This window comes from Neolamprologus brichardi, chromosome 20 (genome assembly GCF_056152115.1).
Source record: "Neolamprologus brichardi isolate AB-2024 chromosome 20, ASM5615211v1, whole genome shotgun sequence".
Taxonomy (NCBI): domain Eukaryota; kingdom Metazoa; phylum Chordata; class Actinopteri; order Cichliformes; family Cichlidae; genus Neolamprologus; species Neolamprologus brichardi.
In genome coordinates this window covers 3354104-3370512 of record NC_142123.1, presented here as the reverse complement: position 1 = coordinate 3370512, position 16409 = coordinate 3354104, and the positions used below count along the sequence as shown (strand labels likewise).

Here is a 16409-nt window from a genome sequence, read left to right as displayed (position 1 = left end):
AATGAATAGAGAGATGACACCAAATACAAGAGATTATAACAATTACATCTTTTAAAAAACATTCACTGGCTGAGTCCTGATGCAACTGAGCCGATCCGAGTGAGCAGTGAAGCTACAGTGAAATGCATTGCACTACCTAACACGCAATGGCTCTGACCTTGTACTTGGCTCTCTTTTGTTTCATAATTCTGCCCTGCAATTTCAATTCTAGCTTTCTGACAAATGCATTTCACAGGAATGCAGCTTCAGTACATGCCCCTTTTTTTCTTTACAAATCCACTAAAGTTGAAGTTGTAGTAACCTGGCAGATTTAGCTTTTCTAGCTTTTGACGGCCTTAAATGTTGCGGGGTCTTTGTATGTAACCTCTGAACCCCATTGACATTAATTTCCTGCTTACACTATGGTCAAGCTATGGTCGTTCACCTCTGCTGCATTAGGCTGTAGATGTTTTCCACATATCATAACGGTTTCAGCCTTGATCTCTTTAGCTGCTATCTCTCTATCCACACACTTCTCTGTTTATTTATGTATTGATTTGAGCAGTTCTTGAGATTGCACAATGCCATGTAACACGCATGTATTTTGCATTTTTGAAAGCCATTTTCCCTCTTTTGAGAATGCTTTCCACACAGCATGGCCTAATTCTTTTTTTTTTTTTCAAAACATTGAATATTTGGGAGCGGTTAAATTGTTTCTTAGCTCAATCAAAAAGAGTCATTCTCTCAGCACGTGCATTGGCGCCACTGTGAAGGGAAATCTGGTATTTTGTGAATTGCATGCCTTTTAGTCCTTTAATGTTACTTGAAAAATTGTTGTTTTTTATCAGTTTGCATTTAACAATAAAAAAAACAATATTTGAATAGTGTACCCTTTGCATCCCCGCTGATTCAGCTCAAGTCAGCGGGTGAAGGTCGTGCACACGCTGAGAGAATCCTGCTCTAGAGCTCCTCCCTATCTGTTTGCAATGAGGAGGGAATATGGCTCCACAAAACGAGTCTGCCAAAGACATGCATGCTCAGCTGTCTGCCTGAGAGCTGCTGGTCGGCCTGCCTAACACTGGTAGTGAGCGGTTCACTATGTGCTGAGCTTAGTACTGGCAATGACAAATACATTGGATATTGGATTTGATTGCTAGATTTTGGGGTGGTGGTGGGAAAAATGTATTACTGCTATAATGTTATATTATTTAATGGGCTAGTTGTGGGAACAAAAGTAAGCTGTATTAGAAATATTGACTGTCTACGGTTGGGGTGGTAATAGGGGACACTTCATAATGCTATGGCATTAAAACACTTTAAATTTTTTTACTGACAACCAAAGCTCTTTGATGTAAACTTCATCAAATAGTCAAAATATTGCAAATTGTATTGATGCATGCTCAAAAGTTGATTCTGTTAATCTGGACGTAGCGTTTTCAGTTGGAGAAATGTTTTGTCACTCATCCAAGTGACTTCTTCAGCCTTAGCTAACTGCAGGTTTCCCCAAACTTATAAAGAGTACATTTGCACAACGACTGAAACTTGAACCACGAACAATGGCCTGTGAGGTCAGTTTCTTGATCAATGCATATTGTCATGACCATCGATCAACAACCACTGATCAAAGACCATCGATCATTGACCTCACAGCCATTGTTTGTCAGTGGTGCTAGTTTCAGTCATTATGCAAGTGTACTCTTTATAAGTTTGACCTGTATAGGTCATTTGGATGAGTGACAAAAGATTTCTCCAACTGAAAACGCTACGTCCAGATGAACAGAATCAACTTTTCGGGAAATTGTATTTCTCACTTGCAAAACTGTCAAATTTTTCTTTTATTATTTGATCTTTATTAGTTTTTTGTAAATTTATATAAAAAATAAATTTACGTACATGTAAAATAATAACAGGAACACTTGGCAATTTTGTGAGTCTTAACAGAGATAAACCTTGGGAAGTGTGTTCATGTGTATGTGTGGGTGCTTGTGAGTGCTACCTACCTACAACCTAATAGGACCAAATATATTGTAGTGTATAAATAGTCTAATTAAAATGTAACAGTCACTTTAAGAAATTAACTTACTTGTTTTTTTTTAATATAGAAACTGTCATTGAAAATTCTGCCATACTGTGGTTGTTTAATACTCCACGTGTAAAAGTCATGCCATGCAGCAAATAATAGAAACTATCATATTAAAAAAGTGGCTTTTTATAGTGATTTTTTAATCTTTTTTAAAGTACCATGTATATCGTAAATATGCGATTCTTAAATATATTTGTAAGATTGGTGCCTTGGAACATGTGTTTGTGTGTGGATGCCTATTACCTATCTACAACGTAACAGAACCAAATATATTGTAGTGTATAAATAGTCAAGCCAGATCAACATGTTACAGTCACTTACAGACATTAAATCACTTTTATTTATAGTAACTGTTATAACATTTTCTGCCATACTGTGGTAGTTTAATACTGGACATCACATGTGAAAGCCATGTACATGTCACTTACTAAATATTAGAAAAGATCATTATAAAAATAAAATAAGTTTTACTTTTTAAGTACCATTTATACTGTAAATATGCAATTCTAAAATATATTTGTAAGATTGGTGACTTGGAACATGTGTTTGTGTGTGGATGCCTATTACCTATTTACAACCTAATAGAACCAAATATATTGTAGTGTATAAATAGCCAAGCCAGATCAACATGTTACAGTCACTTACAGACATTAAATCACTTTTATTTATAGTAACTGTTATAACATTTTCTGCCATACTGTGGTAGTTTAATACTAGACATCACATGTGAAAGCCATGTACATGTCACGTACTAAATATTAGAAAAGATCATTATAAAAATAAAATAAGTTTTACTTTTTAAGTACCATTTATACTGTAAATATGCAATTCTAAAATATATTTGTAAGATTGGTGACTTGGAACATGTGTTTGTGTGTGGATGCCTATTACCTATTTACAACCTAATAGAACCAAATCTACTGTAGTGTATAAATAGTCAAGCCAAATTAACATGCTACCATTACTTACAGATATTAACTTACAATCTGGTTTTGTTTTAATGTTTTAAATGCATCCACATCACATGTGAAAGCCATGTGCAAAATATTAAAAATTATAACATCACATTTTTATAACATTTTTATTTTTAAAAATATACCATTTTATCATAAAAATGGTATATTTTACTCTTAAAGGTATTTATATGGGTGGCACTATAGAACGTGTGTGTGTGTGTGTGTGTGCTTGAGTGTCCCTTAAGCAGCTCTAGCTGCATGCTTCAGCAGATCAAAGAGCATATCAGAGTCGCATCAGTGCTGCTCTAATTAGGCTGGGACTGATACAACTCTCCTTCTTAGTAATTGCCCACACTTCAGTATGCACCACACAGTGCTGTGTTTTCATCTACATGAAGCCATAGTGGAATTTCACAGCTCCTCTTAACACACCTGTATCAAATGGTTGAATTTTACCTGTAATGCCATAACAATATGTAGTGTCACAGGGGTGGAGTGATGTGTGTTCGTTATTACGGTTCTGACATTGTCATGTCCTGTCTCCCCTGGTCTGGTCTAGGTGGTAGTCAACGCCTTGGTGGGTGCCATCCCTTCCATTATGAATGTGTTGCTGGTTTGCCTCATCTTTTGGCTGATTTTCAGTATCATGGGGGTCAATCTCTTTGCGGGCAAGTACTACTACTGTTTCAATGAGACATCCGAGGAATATTTTCCCACCAGCGTGGTCGACAACAAGACCCAGTGCTTCGAGCTCATTAACCTAAACTATTCTGAGGTCAGGTGGAAGAATGTCAAAATCAACTTTGACAATGTGGGCGCCGGCTATCTTGCACTGCTGCAAGTGGTGAGAGCATCACACCTAGTCGCTCACAGAATCCATTTCTTTGTTCTTCCGCCTTTTTTCCCCTTTCTCATTTACTTTCATTTTTTGTGTTTCTTCGTGTTCTACACTTAAAGATCTGTTGTTACTTCACAATCCATTTGTTTTTTGCTTTTCACAGTACTATAATGCCTATTGTTCATACTCATGGTGTATATTGGCTCGTCTCTTCATATACCTTTTTTCTTCGTTCACTCGCTTCTTTCTGTGCACAAGCTGTACCACAGGATGTACTTCAGTTTCGGTTTGCCATGATTGCAATTTATAATTTTCTTTTTATTATTTTCTTAGTTTATACAAAAATATTTAACCATGTCTCTCTTTTTAAAAGGCCACATTCAAAGGGTGGATGGACATTATGTATGCAGCTGTGGATTCAAGAGAGGTATATCTATATATCTGTATGACTCTAATTTGGGATACATAACTTTGTGCAAGTGTGCAAATTGCTCTTAAAAAAGTAGTTCAACATTTTGTTTATTTAATTTGTTACTAAGAGTTAGAAATGGTAACACGTAGATTAGCATGAAGACCTGATTAATTCGTGGTTAGATCTAGCTTTAGACAGCCAGGGTAAATTTTGGTGATGACCAAGAAACATTTTGGCTAAAAACCTGCTGAATTGTGATAAAGTGGCTAAAAATTGATAACTTTTTAGGGAAAATAGCCCAATTCCATGAAATGATGATTTCAGTTTCTTACATAAAATAAATTACTGTTTATTATTAGTATTTAGAAGTGCTGAGAGGCAGATTTCATTACCTTTGGGCGGAGCCACTCGATCTATTTCTTGTTTCCAGTCTTGATAGTGAATTTGGAGAATTAAATTGTAACTCTTCCTTTAACTCTTGGCAAGATGGTCTTAAACTGTTCCTTTACATGTTGTGTTAATAAAATACAAAACTGCTTTCACACATGTTTTCCTTTCTCCAAGGTGGAGAAACAGCCTGACTACGAAGTCAATATCTACATGTACATCTACTTTGTTGTCTTCATCATATTTGGCTCCTTCTTTACCCTGAACCTCTTCATTGGTGTGATCATTGACAACTTCAACCAGCAAAAGAAAAAGATAAGAAAATTTTAATTTCCTGTTTTGTACAGCGAGTTTCCATTTTGTTGGGATATGATTATAACCAAATCTGTCTTTGTCCCTTTACTTTGGAGGTCAGGACATCTTCATGACAGAGGAACAGAAGAAGTACTACAACGCCATGAAAAAACTGGGATCCAAAAAGCCACAGAAACCGATTCCTCGACCACAGGTAGTATTTTTTTCATTAGACAAATGTGTTAGCTTATTCAGCGTATAACGTGTTTGGCTAAAACCTCATTATATGTCTATCTCCTTGTCCTCTGACCATTTAGAATAAAATCCAGGGGATGGTGTTTGACTTTGTGACGCAGCAAGTCTTTGACATCTCCATCATGATACTAATCTGCCTCAACATGGTCACCATGATGGTGGAAACGGACGATCAGTCAGGTGAAACCGAGAACGTCCTCTACTGGGTCAACTTCATCTTTATTGTAGTCTTTACCACGGAGTTCTTGCTGAAGCTTTTTGCACTCCGCCACTATTACTTCACCAACGGCTGGAATATCTTTGACGTTGTGGTGGTCATTCTGTCCATTGTTGGTGAGTGAGAGACTAGAAAGATGAAGTAGAGAGCACATGATTTAGAAATATCACCTCAAGAAGCGAAATACTGATTATACTTCCTTTCTTCTTTTTTCCCCTTTTCCTTTTTCTCAGGTATGTTCCTGGCTGACCTTATTGAGAAGTACTTTGTGTCACCGACCTTGTTTAGGGTAATCAGGTTGGCTCGTATTGGCCGTATTCTTCGTCTGATCAAAGGAGCAAAGGGCATTCGGACTTTACTCTTTGCTTTGATGATGTCACTGCCAGCTCTTTTCAATATTGGCCTACTGCTCTTCCTCGTCATGTTCATCTTCTCCATATTTGGCATGTCTAACTTTGGCTACGTAAAACATGGAGCGGGGATTGATGACTTGTACAACTTTGAGACCTTTGGCAACAGCATGATCATCCTGTTCATGATCACCACATCGGCTGGCTGGGATGGCTTGCTACTGCCGATCCTCAACTACCCGCCAGACTGTGATCCCAACTTGGAGAACCCTGGGACTTCAGTGAAAGGTGACTGTGGTAACCCGTCAGTGGGAATCTTCTTTTTTGTCATGTATATCATCATATCTTTCCTGATTGTGGTTAACATGTACATCGCCATCATCCTGGAGAACTTCAGCGTGGCTACAGAGGAAAGTGCCGATCCCCTCAGCGAGGACGACTTTGAGACCTTCTATGAGATCTGGGAGAAGTTCGATCCCACTGCCTCTCAGTTCATTTCTTTTGCCAAGCTACCTGACTTTGCTGATGCTTTGGAGCACCCGCTTCGTGTGCCAAAGCCCAACACTATAGAACTAATTGCCATGGACATGCCCATGGTGAGTGGCGATCGCATACACTGCCTGGACATCTTGTTTGCCTTCACAAAGCGTGTGCTGGGTGACAGCGGTGAGTTGGACATGCTGAGGCAGCAGATGGAGGAGCGTTTCGTGGCAGCCAACCCCTCCAAAGTGTCGTATGAACCCATCACCACCACCCTCCGCCGCAAACAGGAGGATGTCTCTGCCAGAACTATCCAGAATGCCTACCGCGCTCACCTCATCAGGCGCGGGATCATCTTCAAGCGCGTTTTTGCTAACAATAAGCTGGAGAACGGTGGGACCAATCAGGAGAAGAAGGAGAGCACACCATCCACAGCCTCTCTGCCGTCTTACGACAGCGTGACCAAACCCGAAAAGGAGAAACAGGATGATAACAAGGAGGAGTGGGCCAGGAAAGAGAAGGACAAAAACCAAAAAGATGAGTGGGAATCCAAGTGTTAGGATTCAGTGACTCTTAAAACCCAATAAACACAGCCAGACGAGACTCTGAGCCTGAACCCAACAAATGTCAAAAAAGTGATGATCATTTGCAAGCAAGAGAAATATAACAAAAAAAAAAAAAACCCAACAAAAAAAAAAATGTTTACATATTCAAATACTGCTGAGGCAATGTGGTTTCCTATGTCGTCAAAGACAGCTGAACCAAACACAATCAGTTTACTGCTGAACTTTTTCTGCATTGAGACCAAGCTCATAGAAATGAGGAATTAAAAAAAAAACAATGCTGAAAAACAGTAACTCACAGTGTGCTGGCCATTGGCACACTATTTCTTTGGGGACCAACTGCCAAGATACAGAAATCTCTGCCAGATGATTGGACAATTGCGAAATACCTGCCACCACCGAGTGTGGAACCCCGGAGCTTTGCTGCGGGACTGGATCATGCCGATCCCAAGAGAACTGTATTAGCAGTCTAAAGGAGGGTCTTAAATGCTGAGTTTACCATCTTTATCGAGGAGAAAACGGTGATCAACCGAGCAAGTTTAGCTTTGAAAGAAACACTAGTGAGGGAGGGGGAACCCAGAACCGTAGACAAAGATTTTTGTTTGTTTGTGCCGAGTATACTTGCATCTTTACATTATTTGAGCAGCAAAAAAAAAAAAAAGGAAAGAAAAAAAAAGATAACATTTAGCCCATGTCACTGGTCTTTCCATCTTCTCTTTGTTATACTGACATTGAAAAAGACATTTTCTACATGGGCTTTCACACTCACTGGGTAGGGGTCATTAGTCATCGTTTTGACTTGGGCTGAAGGAGACTTGCTCAGACCGAGTTCCAGATAAATAATAATTATTGTGCTCGTTCAATGCATAGAAATGACTTGCATGAAGGCATGTTTTGACCAGGAATCATGCATGAGTAATCATAGTCCACAAGACACAAATTCTCAGACCACTGCAGTGGCTTGACTACAAGTTAGAGGCTGTCCACGCAGGAAATTACAAGAACTTTAGATGGAAACAAAGAGTATTGGGGGAATGATATTCCTATGATCCCTGTCACCCTTCACTAGTTCTCCTTTTTGAACTGACAGATCTTCTGATTCAACTCCTAATTATTTTTGTTTTTAATGTGAATGAAAGATGTAAGTACTCAGATGCAAAGTCTCAGTGGGATCAGCCAACAACACGAAGTCGAAGCGTTTTTTTTGCCGCTTTGGATGTTTATCAACGATAAAGAGTATTATGAAGCAGAATATCCTCATGTTGAGGCTGCACAGATTTAGAGGGCCAAATCTGGGGCATACATCTCTTTGTTTACTCACCATGGAGTCACTTTTGTTGTTTCCTGTGGTCCTTATTAGGGCAGCGAGGGGAGGTGATGTTTCACGCCAAGGAATCCATATCTGGCACTAGTGCTCGTGCATCGGTTGGTGTTCCCTTTACTGCTGTAGTTCCTGCAGAGGGGACAGAAATATGGTTGTGGTTTTTGTGGTTTGTTGGTTCTTTTATTTTGTGTGTGTGAGTGTATAGGGCTAGTGGGAGAACTTAAAATTGTTTGGGTAAAAACATTGAACACTTTTACTGATTCAGAATTTCCCAGTGAATGATTTCTTAGGCAGTGCTTTTCAAACATGTTGAGTTGCCAGCTTCAGGAAAAAGCCTTGAAGTCCTTCTCTGATGTCCTTTTAATGGCTTTTATCAGTGGGAATGACACTGGCCATCTGATACCACGGAGTTAGCAGTGAATTATCACCAGGACACGCCCAGCCTATAAGTAAGGTGGATAGCGATAGGGCTAGTGTTAAATGGATACTGTTTGGTATTTCAGGGAGGTTGCTGTGTGATAAGCGTCAGCAGATAACGGTGGACCAATAAATAGTTCGAGATCTTCCCTTCAGAGTTAAAGACTGACTGCCATGAGAAGATGAATGCAGATGAACAGAGTAGTGCTTTGGTCTGAGTCGGAGTGCTGAAAGTCCCATGTTTGTCAGTGTATCAATGTGCTTTTGTGGGACCTCTCAAAACACTGTGTGGTGTTGGACCCAGACTCGCACCATCTTTTCACATATTTGCAGCCTTTCAAAACGCTGTCACCTGCTTCAGAAGTAATTAGCCAGGAATGGAGTTAGGAGGGCTAACACTCGCCGAAAAAATACATCAGCAGGCCTCTCATCGACGCAGTTATGTTGTATAATAAGCTTTGTGGGTGTTTTTCATATTAAAAAACAAACAAACAAAAAAAAACAAGGACAAAAAAACCGAGGCTTTGTCTGTTTCTAGACAAGACGCAACTGCCTCCATCGGTGTTCTGCCATTTGTTTTCTACACAGGAGTGATGGTCCTATTTATAAGTGGATGACCGGACTTAAATCCGGCATCCATCATCACACCACTAATGCCATTTGGTGTGTTTAACACTGCCTATACCAGAATCCCCTGTACAACAATGACTGAGGTCTGTTTACAATATGAGGTCTCTGAATCAGTTTGGCTGCTGCACACTGAAACCAAATACATTCCCAACGAGAACCACAGGAGGTGTAGGTAACGTCATCAGATTTACCCATGCTCATCTTGGATGTAATGTTTTAGAATGATGCATTCACACTTGAAAAAAAAGGAAAAAAAGAAAAACAAACAAAAAACGAGCAAAAAGAAAAAAAAGACAAAAAATAAAAAGAACACAAAAACATATATATGTACAGTGCAGGCTCTGATGTAAATGGCACAATCGCTGAAAAAGAATGAACTTTTTGAGAGAAACTATAAATATTGTATTATATTCTTTTATTTTATCGGCATGCTTTGTTGTGTTTTTTTGTAAATACGGAATTTTAAAAATGTTACTACTAATAATCGAGAAAAAAAAAAAGAGAATAATAACAACAATATAGAATGGCTTCCAGCTATGCCCTTTGTCACATTTGTTACCTTTTGGATTTTTTGAGACACTTTTCACTTTGTTGACGGAAATTGAATGAAATATAGATATTATATAATACAAAAGATATATACATGTATACATATATGTCTATATGTATATACGTAAAACAGAAGAACACTGTTTGTCACATTTAATTTATGTGCAACACGTTCAGTGGATGTCTAAAACTGGTTGTTTCCAGCACCCTTCTATGTTGGGGAATATCTCATGTGCGATGTTACTGGATGTAGCCTAAACATGACAAATGGATAATGTTACCAGCACATTTCTCACTTAACTGTCATATCTCTCACGGTCAGAGTATACAGGATGCACCCACAGTCACAGACACACGAAGGTGACTTTTCCTCACTGCCCACCAACATCACCGGTGATCTCTTCCAAGAAGGACGTCAGCTGGTGTGACTGACTGCCTCACGCAACCTGAGACAATTCCTACCACGGGGACTTTTTAAAAAAACGTTTTCCTCACATGCCCACACATCAGTGCCATTGCAGCTCAACACACAGAGTCGCGTACTTGCTTCTCATTCTCACGTTATTTTCGTTGAATGGTTTCTTTCTAGTGTTCCACTCTATGGCATGTGCCTTTTTTCTGCTTTTTCTGCAAATTTGGATGTCAATGCCACACTGAAAAAAAATGTTTAAAGAGAGAGAGAGAAAGAAACCAAAACATATTTCGAAACTGTGGAGGGTAGGAGGTTTTGGGGGGTGAGCACAACATTAATCAGGGATGTCGGCTTAGAAATACTGCCAGAGGATGATCCAGACACCCCACTTCATCTTAATATTCAACAGTGTGTGATGTTAACAGAAAAACAGCTAACTCAAAAAAAAAAAAAGTCCTGTTCTTAGTGCTATGTGTGTCACCCACTTGGCTTGTGAAAAAGCAGCTTGCCTTCTATATTTTGGTTTTCTTTCTTCTATATATTTCTGTTTCCATCTGAAATTTATTTTTGTATCAATATTTGATTATAGGACTCATCCTTTTTTTTTTAAAGCATGGTTTATTATGGGCGTTTTTTTTCTTCCTTTTTTTTGCTGAAAAATTTAAAAAAAAAAAAGTGCTTTTCAAACTGTTGTTATCATTTGACACCGTGATAAAAGAGGTTATACAGTACAATATGATGGTGTGTTGCACAACCACTTGGACTCTTGGTAAGAATATATGAAAGATTGTCTTCATTTGAGCACGAACCTTTTTATTACCAATAAAGCAGCCTTCCAGTTACACCTCCTGTGCTGTTGTTGTTTCTAAACGAGACGTTTATTTCTCTTTGACTCGAGTGCCATGTCTGACTTGCTTTCACGTTCACTGTGTGCACTTCATGTGGTCACCATTTTGTGTAGTTTACTTTTGTGGTGCTGGGTTTGGATGGAGGAGAATCGCAGAGCATCCTGTGAAATGGAGCTGGCTTCTTGAAAGGCAGCCTTTCAAACGTAATGGACTTATTGAGTTTGTTAAGAGCCCGTGTCAACACCCCCTTGCAGGCAGAAGATGGACTATAGCCCCATCATTATGTAGTCCATTTGTGCGGTGACGCTCTTATTTGTGGTCCACTATAAAGTAAATCGCCCAGAGGCATGATATCAAAGTCTCCACCCCACAACCTCACAGTATACCGCATGAGAAAGGCATGCCAGGGGGATATTGATCATGTTTGTGTTGCCATTAGTTAGACAGACGAGAGAAAACACTGTATGGAGCAGGTGGAGGTGGAGGCTATGTAAATGATGCTTTGAGTTGTCCTCACACTGAAAAGATGGCCAGCTCTCCGTGGAGAACCTCCCTCTGCTCTATTTTCCCTTTTTTTGCCACGTTACAAAATTCCGTCTTGCTGGTTCCCAGCTCCTCCAAGTCACGTGGACTCTTCACTTTAAGCACCCCCTCCCTCCCTCGCTCTCTCTCTTTCTCCCCCGCACTTCCTCGGACTCACCCTCCCTTTTTTCCCCTGTTTTTTGGTCTTTTACGTGCGCATATGCATTTTTACAAAATCTTGTTATCGCTGACAATCCTCCAGCTCTTTCTCTTCTAAACGCTGCATTACCACATACACCAGGGCAGACTGTGAGAGAGAGGAAGAGAGAGAGAGAGGAAGAGGAGGGAGCCAGAAAAGGGAGATGGGAGGTGCTGGAGCACTGCAGTGCAGATAAATTAATGCAGCAGTCGAGGCTGACTCAGCAGCGCACTCCTAATTTGGCCCAATGCCTCCGTGAGCAGCCTGGTCACACTGGCTCCCCCGCGAAACAAAAAAACAACAACACTATAATAAAGGCATTTCATCTTAAATTAGACTCGCTAAGCACATCTGAGAGCAGCAATTCCCCCTGACGGCAGCGGGCGTTGCTGCTCGCTCTGCGGAGGAGCTGTCCTTGGTGCCGGAGGTGGAACCAGGCGGACGAGCATCCTCTGCACGGGATGTGAAGCTTTCTGGGTGGGGCTGCACGGAAGAAGCGCAACCGACTAAGCCCACTGTTTAAAAAAAAGTGTTTAGTGGAGCTTCGTATAGGTCCACACCCACCCCACTCTCTCCCCCTCCTTCTCATTGCCCCCCACCTTCTGAAATAGGCTAGGTTGCCACATAGCGTGTGGTTTCTCCGTGGGAAAACCTGAGCAGCTAAATTTAAACGTGCCACGGCTGGGCTTCATAGACAAGTTTGGCTTTTTATAACCGACACAGTCACGAGTGTTATTGTTGGTAATCATGTTACAGCTGCACTGAAACTGGCGTTGTCCGCTTTTTGAGCTTTTAGTCCCTTCTGCCTCATCCTTCACTTCCCTGATGTTCAACGTAAAAATGCGAATAGCCAGGAGTTAAAAGGGGGTGTGTTCATACCATCTGATCCCGTTTCAACCCTTGACTAAGATCAGAGGAGGATGCTCCCTCCTTCTCCCCTCCTCCCCCCCTGTTCTCCCCTGAGGAGGGAGAACGGAAACCAGAGAGGAAGAAACCAGTGAGTCTCATAAAACGTGAAAAGCCCCTCCCTCGATTTATTCCCAACATTATAGATAAAACCTGCACCACCATCCTCCACTAGCTTTGGCCTGTTTCTCTCCACCGGCATGAAATCTGCCAGCACCTCCTTGTCAACGAAATATTGACTATATAGGCAACCGCAAGGTTTCATAACCTTGTTGTGCAACAGTGCAAATGTGTATTGAAAAAAACAAAACAAATGCCTTTATTTTTTATATTGATTTATTTAATTCCCAAATCAACCTGTCCTGTGCATGAACTGCGTGATTCCTTCGATTTGCCGAACAACAGCACCCACCCGTGGTCTCTGTCGTGTATAAACAGATACGAGCAGATAAAAGGCTTTCAAAGTTCTCTGATTTCCAATTTAGGGAGACGGTATAAGATTGTGTCTGTTCAGAGCATCGTGCTTCAACTTGCTAATTGTTATTTTAGTGCTTTTTTGTTTTCTTTAATTGTTAAACAAGTTTAACAAATAGATTTTTTTAATCACTGGAAAGGTTTGGTCTGATATAACTGCGAAATTAAAAATAAGAAAATGTTCCTTCAGTCTGTGCTGATCATTTAATGATATTAACGGTGGATAAATAAAGAGTATAGTGGTGGATTCTTTGCTTGTCATCGTCATAGAGCTCTTTAAACATATGTGAAGACTAGCATCTGCTTGCAGGTCTCACTTTGAGAACACTATGTGGTCCTTTCCTTCATTCCTTTTTCATTCCATTTATTCAATACTTATTTATTCCATTTATAGTACCTGTGATCGGTCTATAGTGTCAGTACAAAACATCCCTTTATAAGATTTAATCCTAAAATGTGTTACACAACATGAAATGCATACAAGTGAATTCATAGTGCTTTGGAAAAGATCCCAAATTCAAGTTTTTTTTCTCTTTCTTTTGGCATCTCGGTTTATTCATACTGCAGAGATTTGTTTAAGAAAGTAGAACAAAACAAAACACGCATCCTTTCCCCCCCATTTCCTTATGGAAATAAATACATAAATAAATAAAACAGATTCGGTTTTAAAAACTGTAATGCTGTAAATGATCTTTACATTTCACAGAAAGTAATTTGGATATTTTAAAATAATGAAGCCGAGATAAAATGTTAAATGTCCACTTTATCTTAGGATACCAGCATTGTGTTGTTTAATGCAGACTCACTGTAATTTTAAAAAAAATTTGCTAGATGATGTAACGCAGTGATGGGAACATGTTTTATCCCGGTGGTTTCATACTTTTGCCGCAATGTCGAGCAGAGCTTCACAACATCTGTGAAACATATATGTAAAAGCAAATAATTGCAATTAACATTCAACTGTATACTGTGGATGAAAACTGACGAATTCAGGCGAGTGACTTCTACGAAACCCTCATGAAATCCAAACAGTGTCCAAACAAATGTTACTTTCCAGCTCACCCTTCTTGTTTGGGGTCGGTCAGCCACTCCACAAAGTCTTTAGCCTTAATCTTATCAAGATAGTGTGTGAAATCACTGGTGAATGTTCCATCTGAATGCCTTTTGAGCTTTCCGACCATATGATGTCCCTTTTCCATCCGATATGAGAGCCATCTAGGAGAAGTGTTGAAGAGAACGAAGAATGTTTAACTGACAAACGTGTTTCAGAACTGCAGCTAATAATCCAAACATACATAATACCTTGATGGCCCGGATTTGTCCAAAACCACCTGCTGAGTATCTGAAAAAATACAAAGGAGCAGCAAACACAGCACAGGCAGATTCATCCTCAGGTCACCTAGTTAAAAAAACAAAAGCAAAAGCAAAGATACAAACAGGTTGTTTATCCTAAATCATTTGAACAGATTTTTATTTTTTTTAAATTTATTTTTATTTTTCAAGTTTAGGTCTGAATGAATCAGCTCACCTCAGAGAAACCTAACACCTCTCCAGTGAAGAGCTGTGCTTTCCTGGCTGCTGCAAGTGTAGTGATGAAGAAGCCACGGAAAAAGCCCCTTCACACCTTGAAGATACACTAAACTACGAGTACTGATTACCTCTGTCACTTTATAAAGACAGCAGGTGTCCTAGTGTGACATACAGGCCACCTCCTACAGCTGATGAGCCTGTTAGTCATTATGGTGGTGTGGATCATGACTCATCTCAACAAGAATTGTGTGTATTCTCCAGAAAGGTCAAAAGTCAGAGCGCACTCTGACTAACACAGACAGAAGCAGGTGCGAAGAAATTGTTCTGGTGTCTGACAACGACCACGTGATTCCTAAATCGTGTCGCTCGCTTCTGAATTCTAGTCAGCTTGCTGTTTAGTTGCAGTTCTGCAATCATTTTGTGCTGTCTTTGAAGAGTAGAAAGCTAATCATTGTTTGTAGGTACAAGATTATTTTAAATAAATAAACCAGATATGACCATATTTGGACAAGTTAAGCTGACAACAACAAACAAACATAAACATGTAAACTCCACGACATCTTTTCCTAACTTATGGCAACCAACTGGACCTTCTTTTACAAGTCTGAATATGTTAGAAGTTGCTGCTCTACTCATATTTTCCACAACTACCTCTGAGGTTTACAGAGGATGGTCTGAAAAAGAGAAAATATCCAGTGAGCGTTAGTTTTCTGGGTGAAAATGCCTTGTTGAGGCGAAAAGTCAATGGAGAATCAGCACACCGGAAGTCAGCTGTTACTCAAATACCCACATCCTTACATCCAGAAGGGCTACAGCAGCAGACCACGATGCCATGTGCTGCTCCTGTCAGTTAAGAAGAGAAAACCGAGACTTTCCGATGTTTTTATGTCTAATATCTTTACTTACATTAGTAAATAGACTTTAGTGAAGATGATTTGTGAAGGGGTTATTTATAAAATAAGGTATTTTTATGAGCAACATTAAAACCATTCTACTTTTTATTTAAAGTATCTTCATAGAACTGTGATGTCATATTTGTTGCTATTTCTGCTCCCCACGTGACCAGAGAAAGACTGAAAATGTAACAGCAGTGTTTGCAGCAGAGGTGAGAATATGGATCCAAACATCCACAGTATCGATACCAGCATTGGTATTGGTACTACCAAGATGGGATCGATACTTTGTTTCTTTTAGTTCTGCATTGAAAATTTGTGTTAAATAATTTTTTTGGAAATGAAAAAATACACCTGAAAATGCACTATGAAAAAAGATGTCTGAACCTTTCCCTGTTGACTGCCATGTCTGTTTGATTTGTAGCCTATTTAAACAACAGAAGCTGTCCTGAAGAGCTTTGGAGACAATTACATTTCAGATCTTCAAAAAAGCCAACTCACTCACTGCTCTCCTGCATGAGCTGCTTTTATAGGTCACAGGTATCGGTATTGATATCGGCAATATTGGCTCTGTATTTACTTGGTATCACACAGGACTAGTTCGCGGACTGCAATTAAATAGGCCTCAATTAACCCAATCGCAGCCACTGGATAACAGCGAGTCTGAGGCACACGTTAGCGTCTCTTTCCCACAGCACACACGGAGGTGAGCTAACATGCGCTCTGTTATGGGAGATTAACATAAAACTGCAGATATTGGACTCAAATTGCCGAGAGCAGCAAAACAAACTTCAGCTCCAGTTAACATTTTATCTAACCAGGATTATTTACTAGATTTATTTACAAGTAAATACGCTCTTATGGACAGGTGCAGTCTGCGCACCTGTGGCA

At 39.7% G+C, this 16409-nt stretch overlaps 1 protein-coding gene across 5 annotated transcripts in view; it reads left to right on the top strand.

The window, feature by feature from the left end:
- The window catches only part of scn8aa (sodium channel, voltage gated, type VIII, alpha subunit a), a 54005-nt gene extending 43017 nt beyond the window's left edge, over positions 1-10988 (top strand). For all 5 annotated transcript variants that reach the window (XM_087834470.1, XM_087834467.1, XM_087834471.1 and 2 more), the window contains exons 22-27: positions 3578-3862; positions 4230-4283; positions 4833-4970; positions 5059-5163; positions 5267-5537; positions 5655-10988. In XM_087834470.1, the coding sequence (XP_087690596.1) occupies positions 3578-3862; positions 4230-4283; positions 4833-4970; positions 5059-5163; positions 5267-5537; positions 5655-6811 (2010 nt within the window). In that variant the 3' untranslated portion in view covers positions 6812-10988. The remainder of the gene's footprint in view (positions 1-3577; positions 3863-4229; positions 4284-4832; positions 4971-5058; positions 5164-5266; positions 5538-5654) is intronic.
- Positions 10989-16409: the final 5421 nt, after the last annotated feature.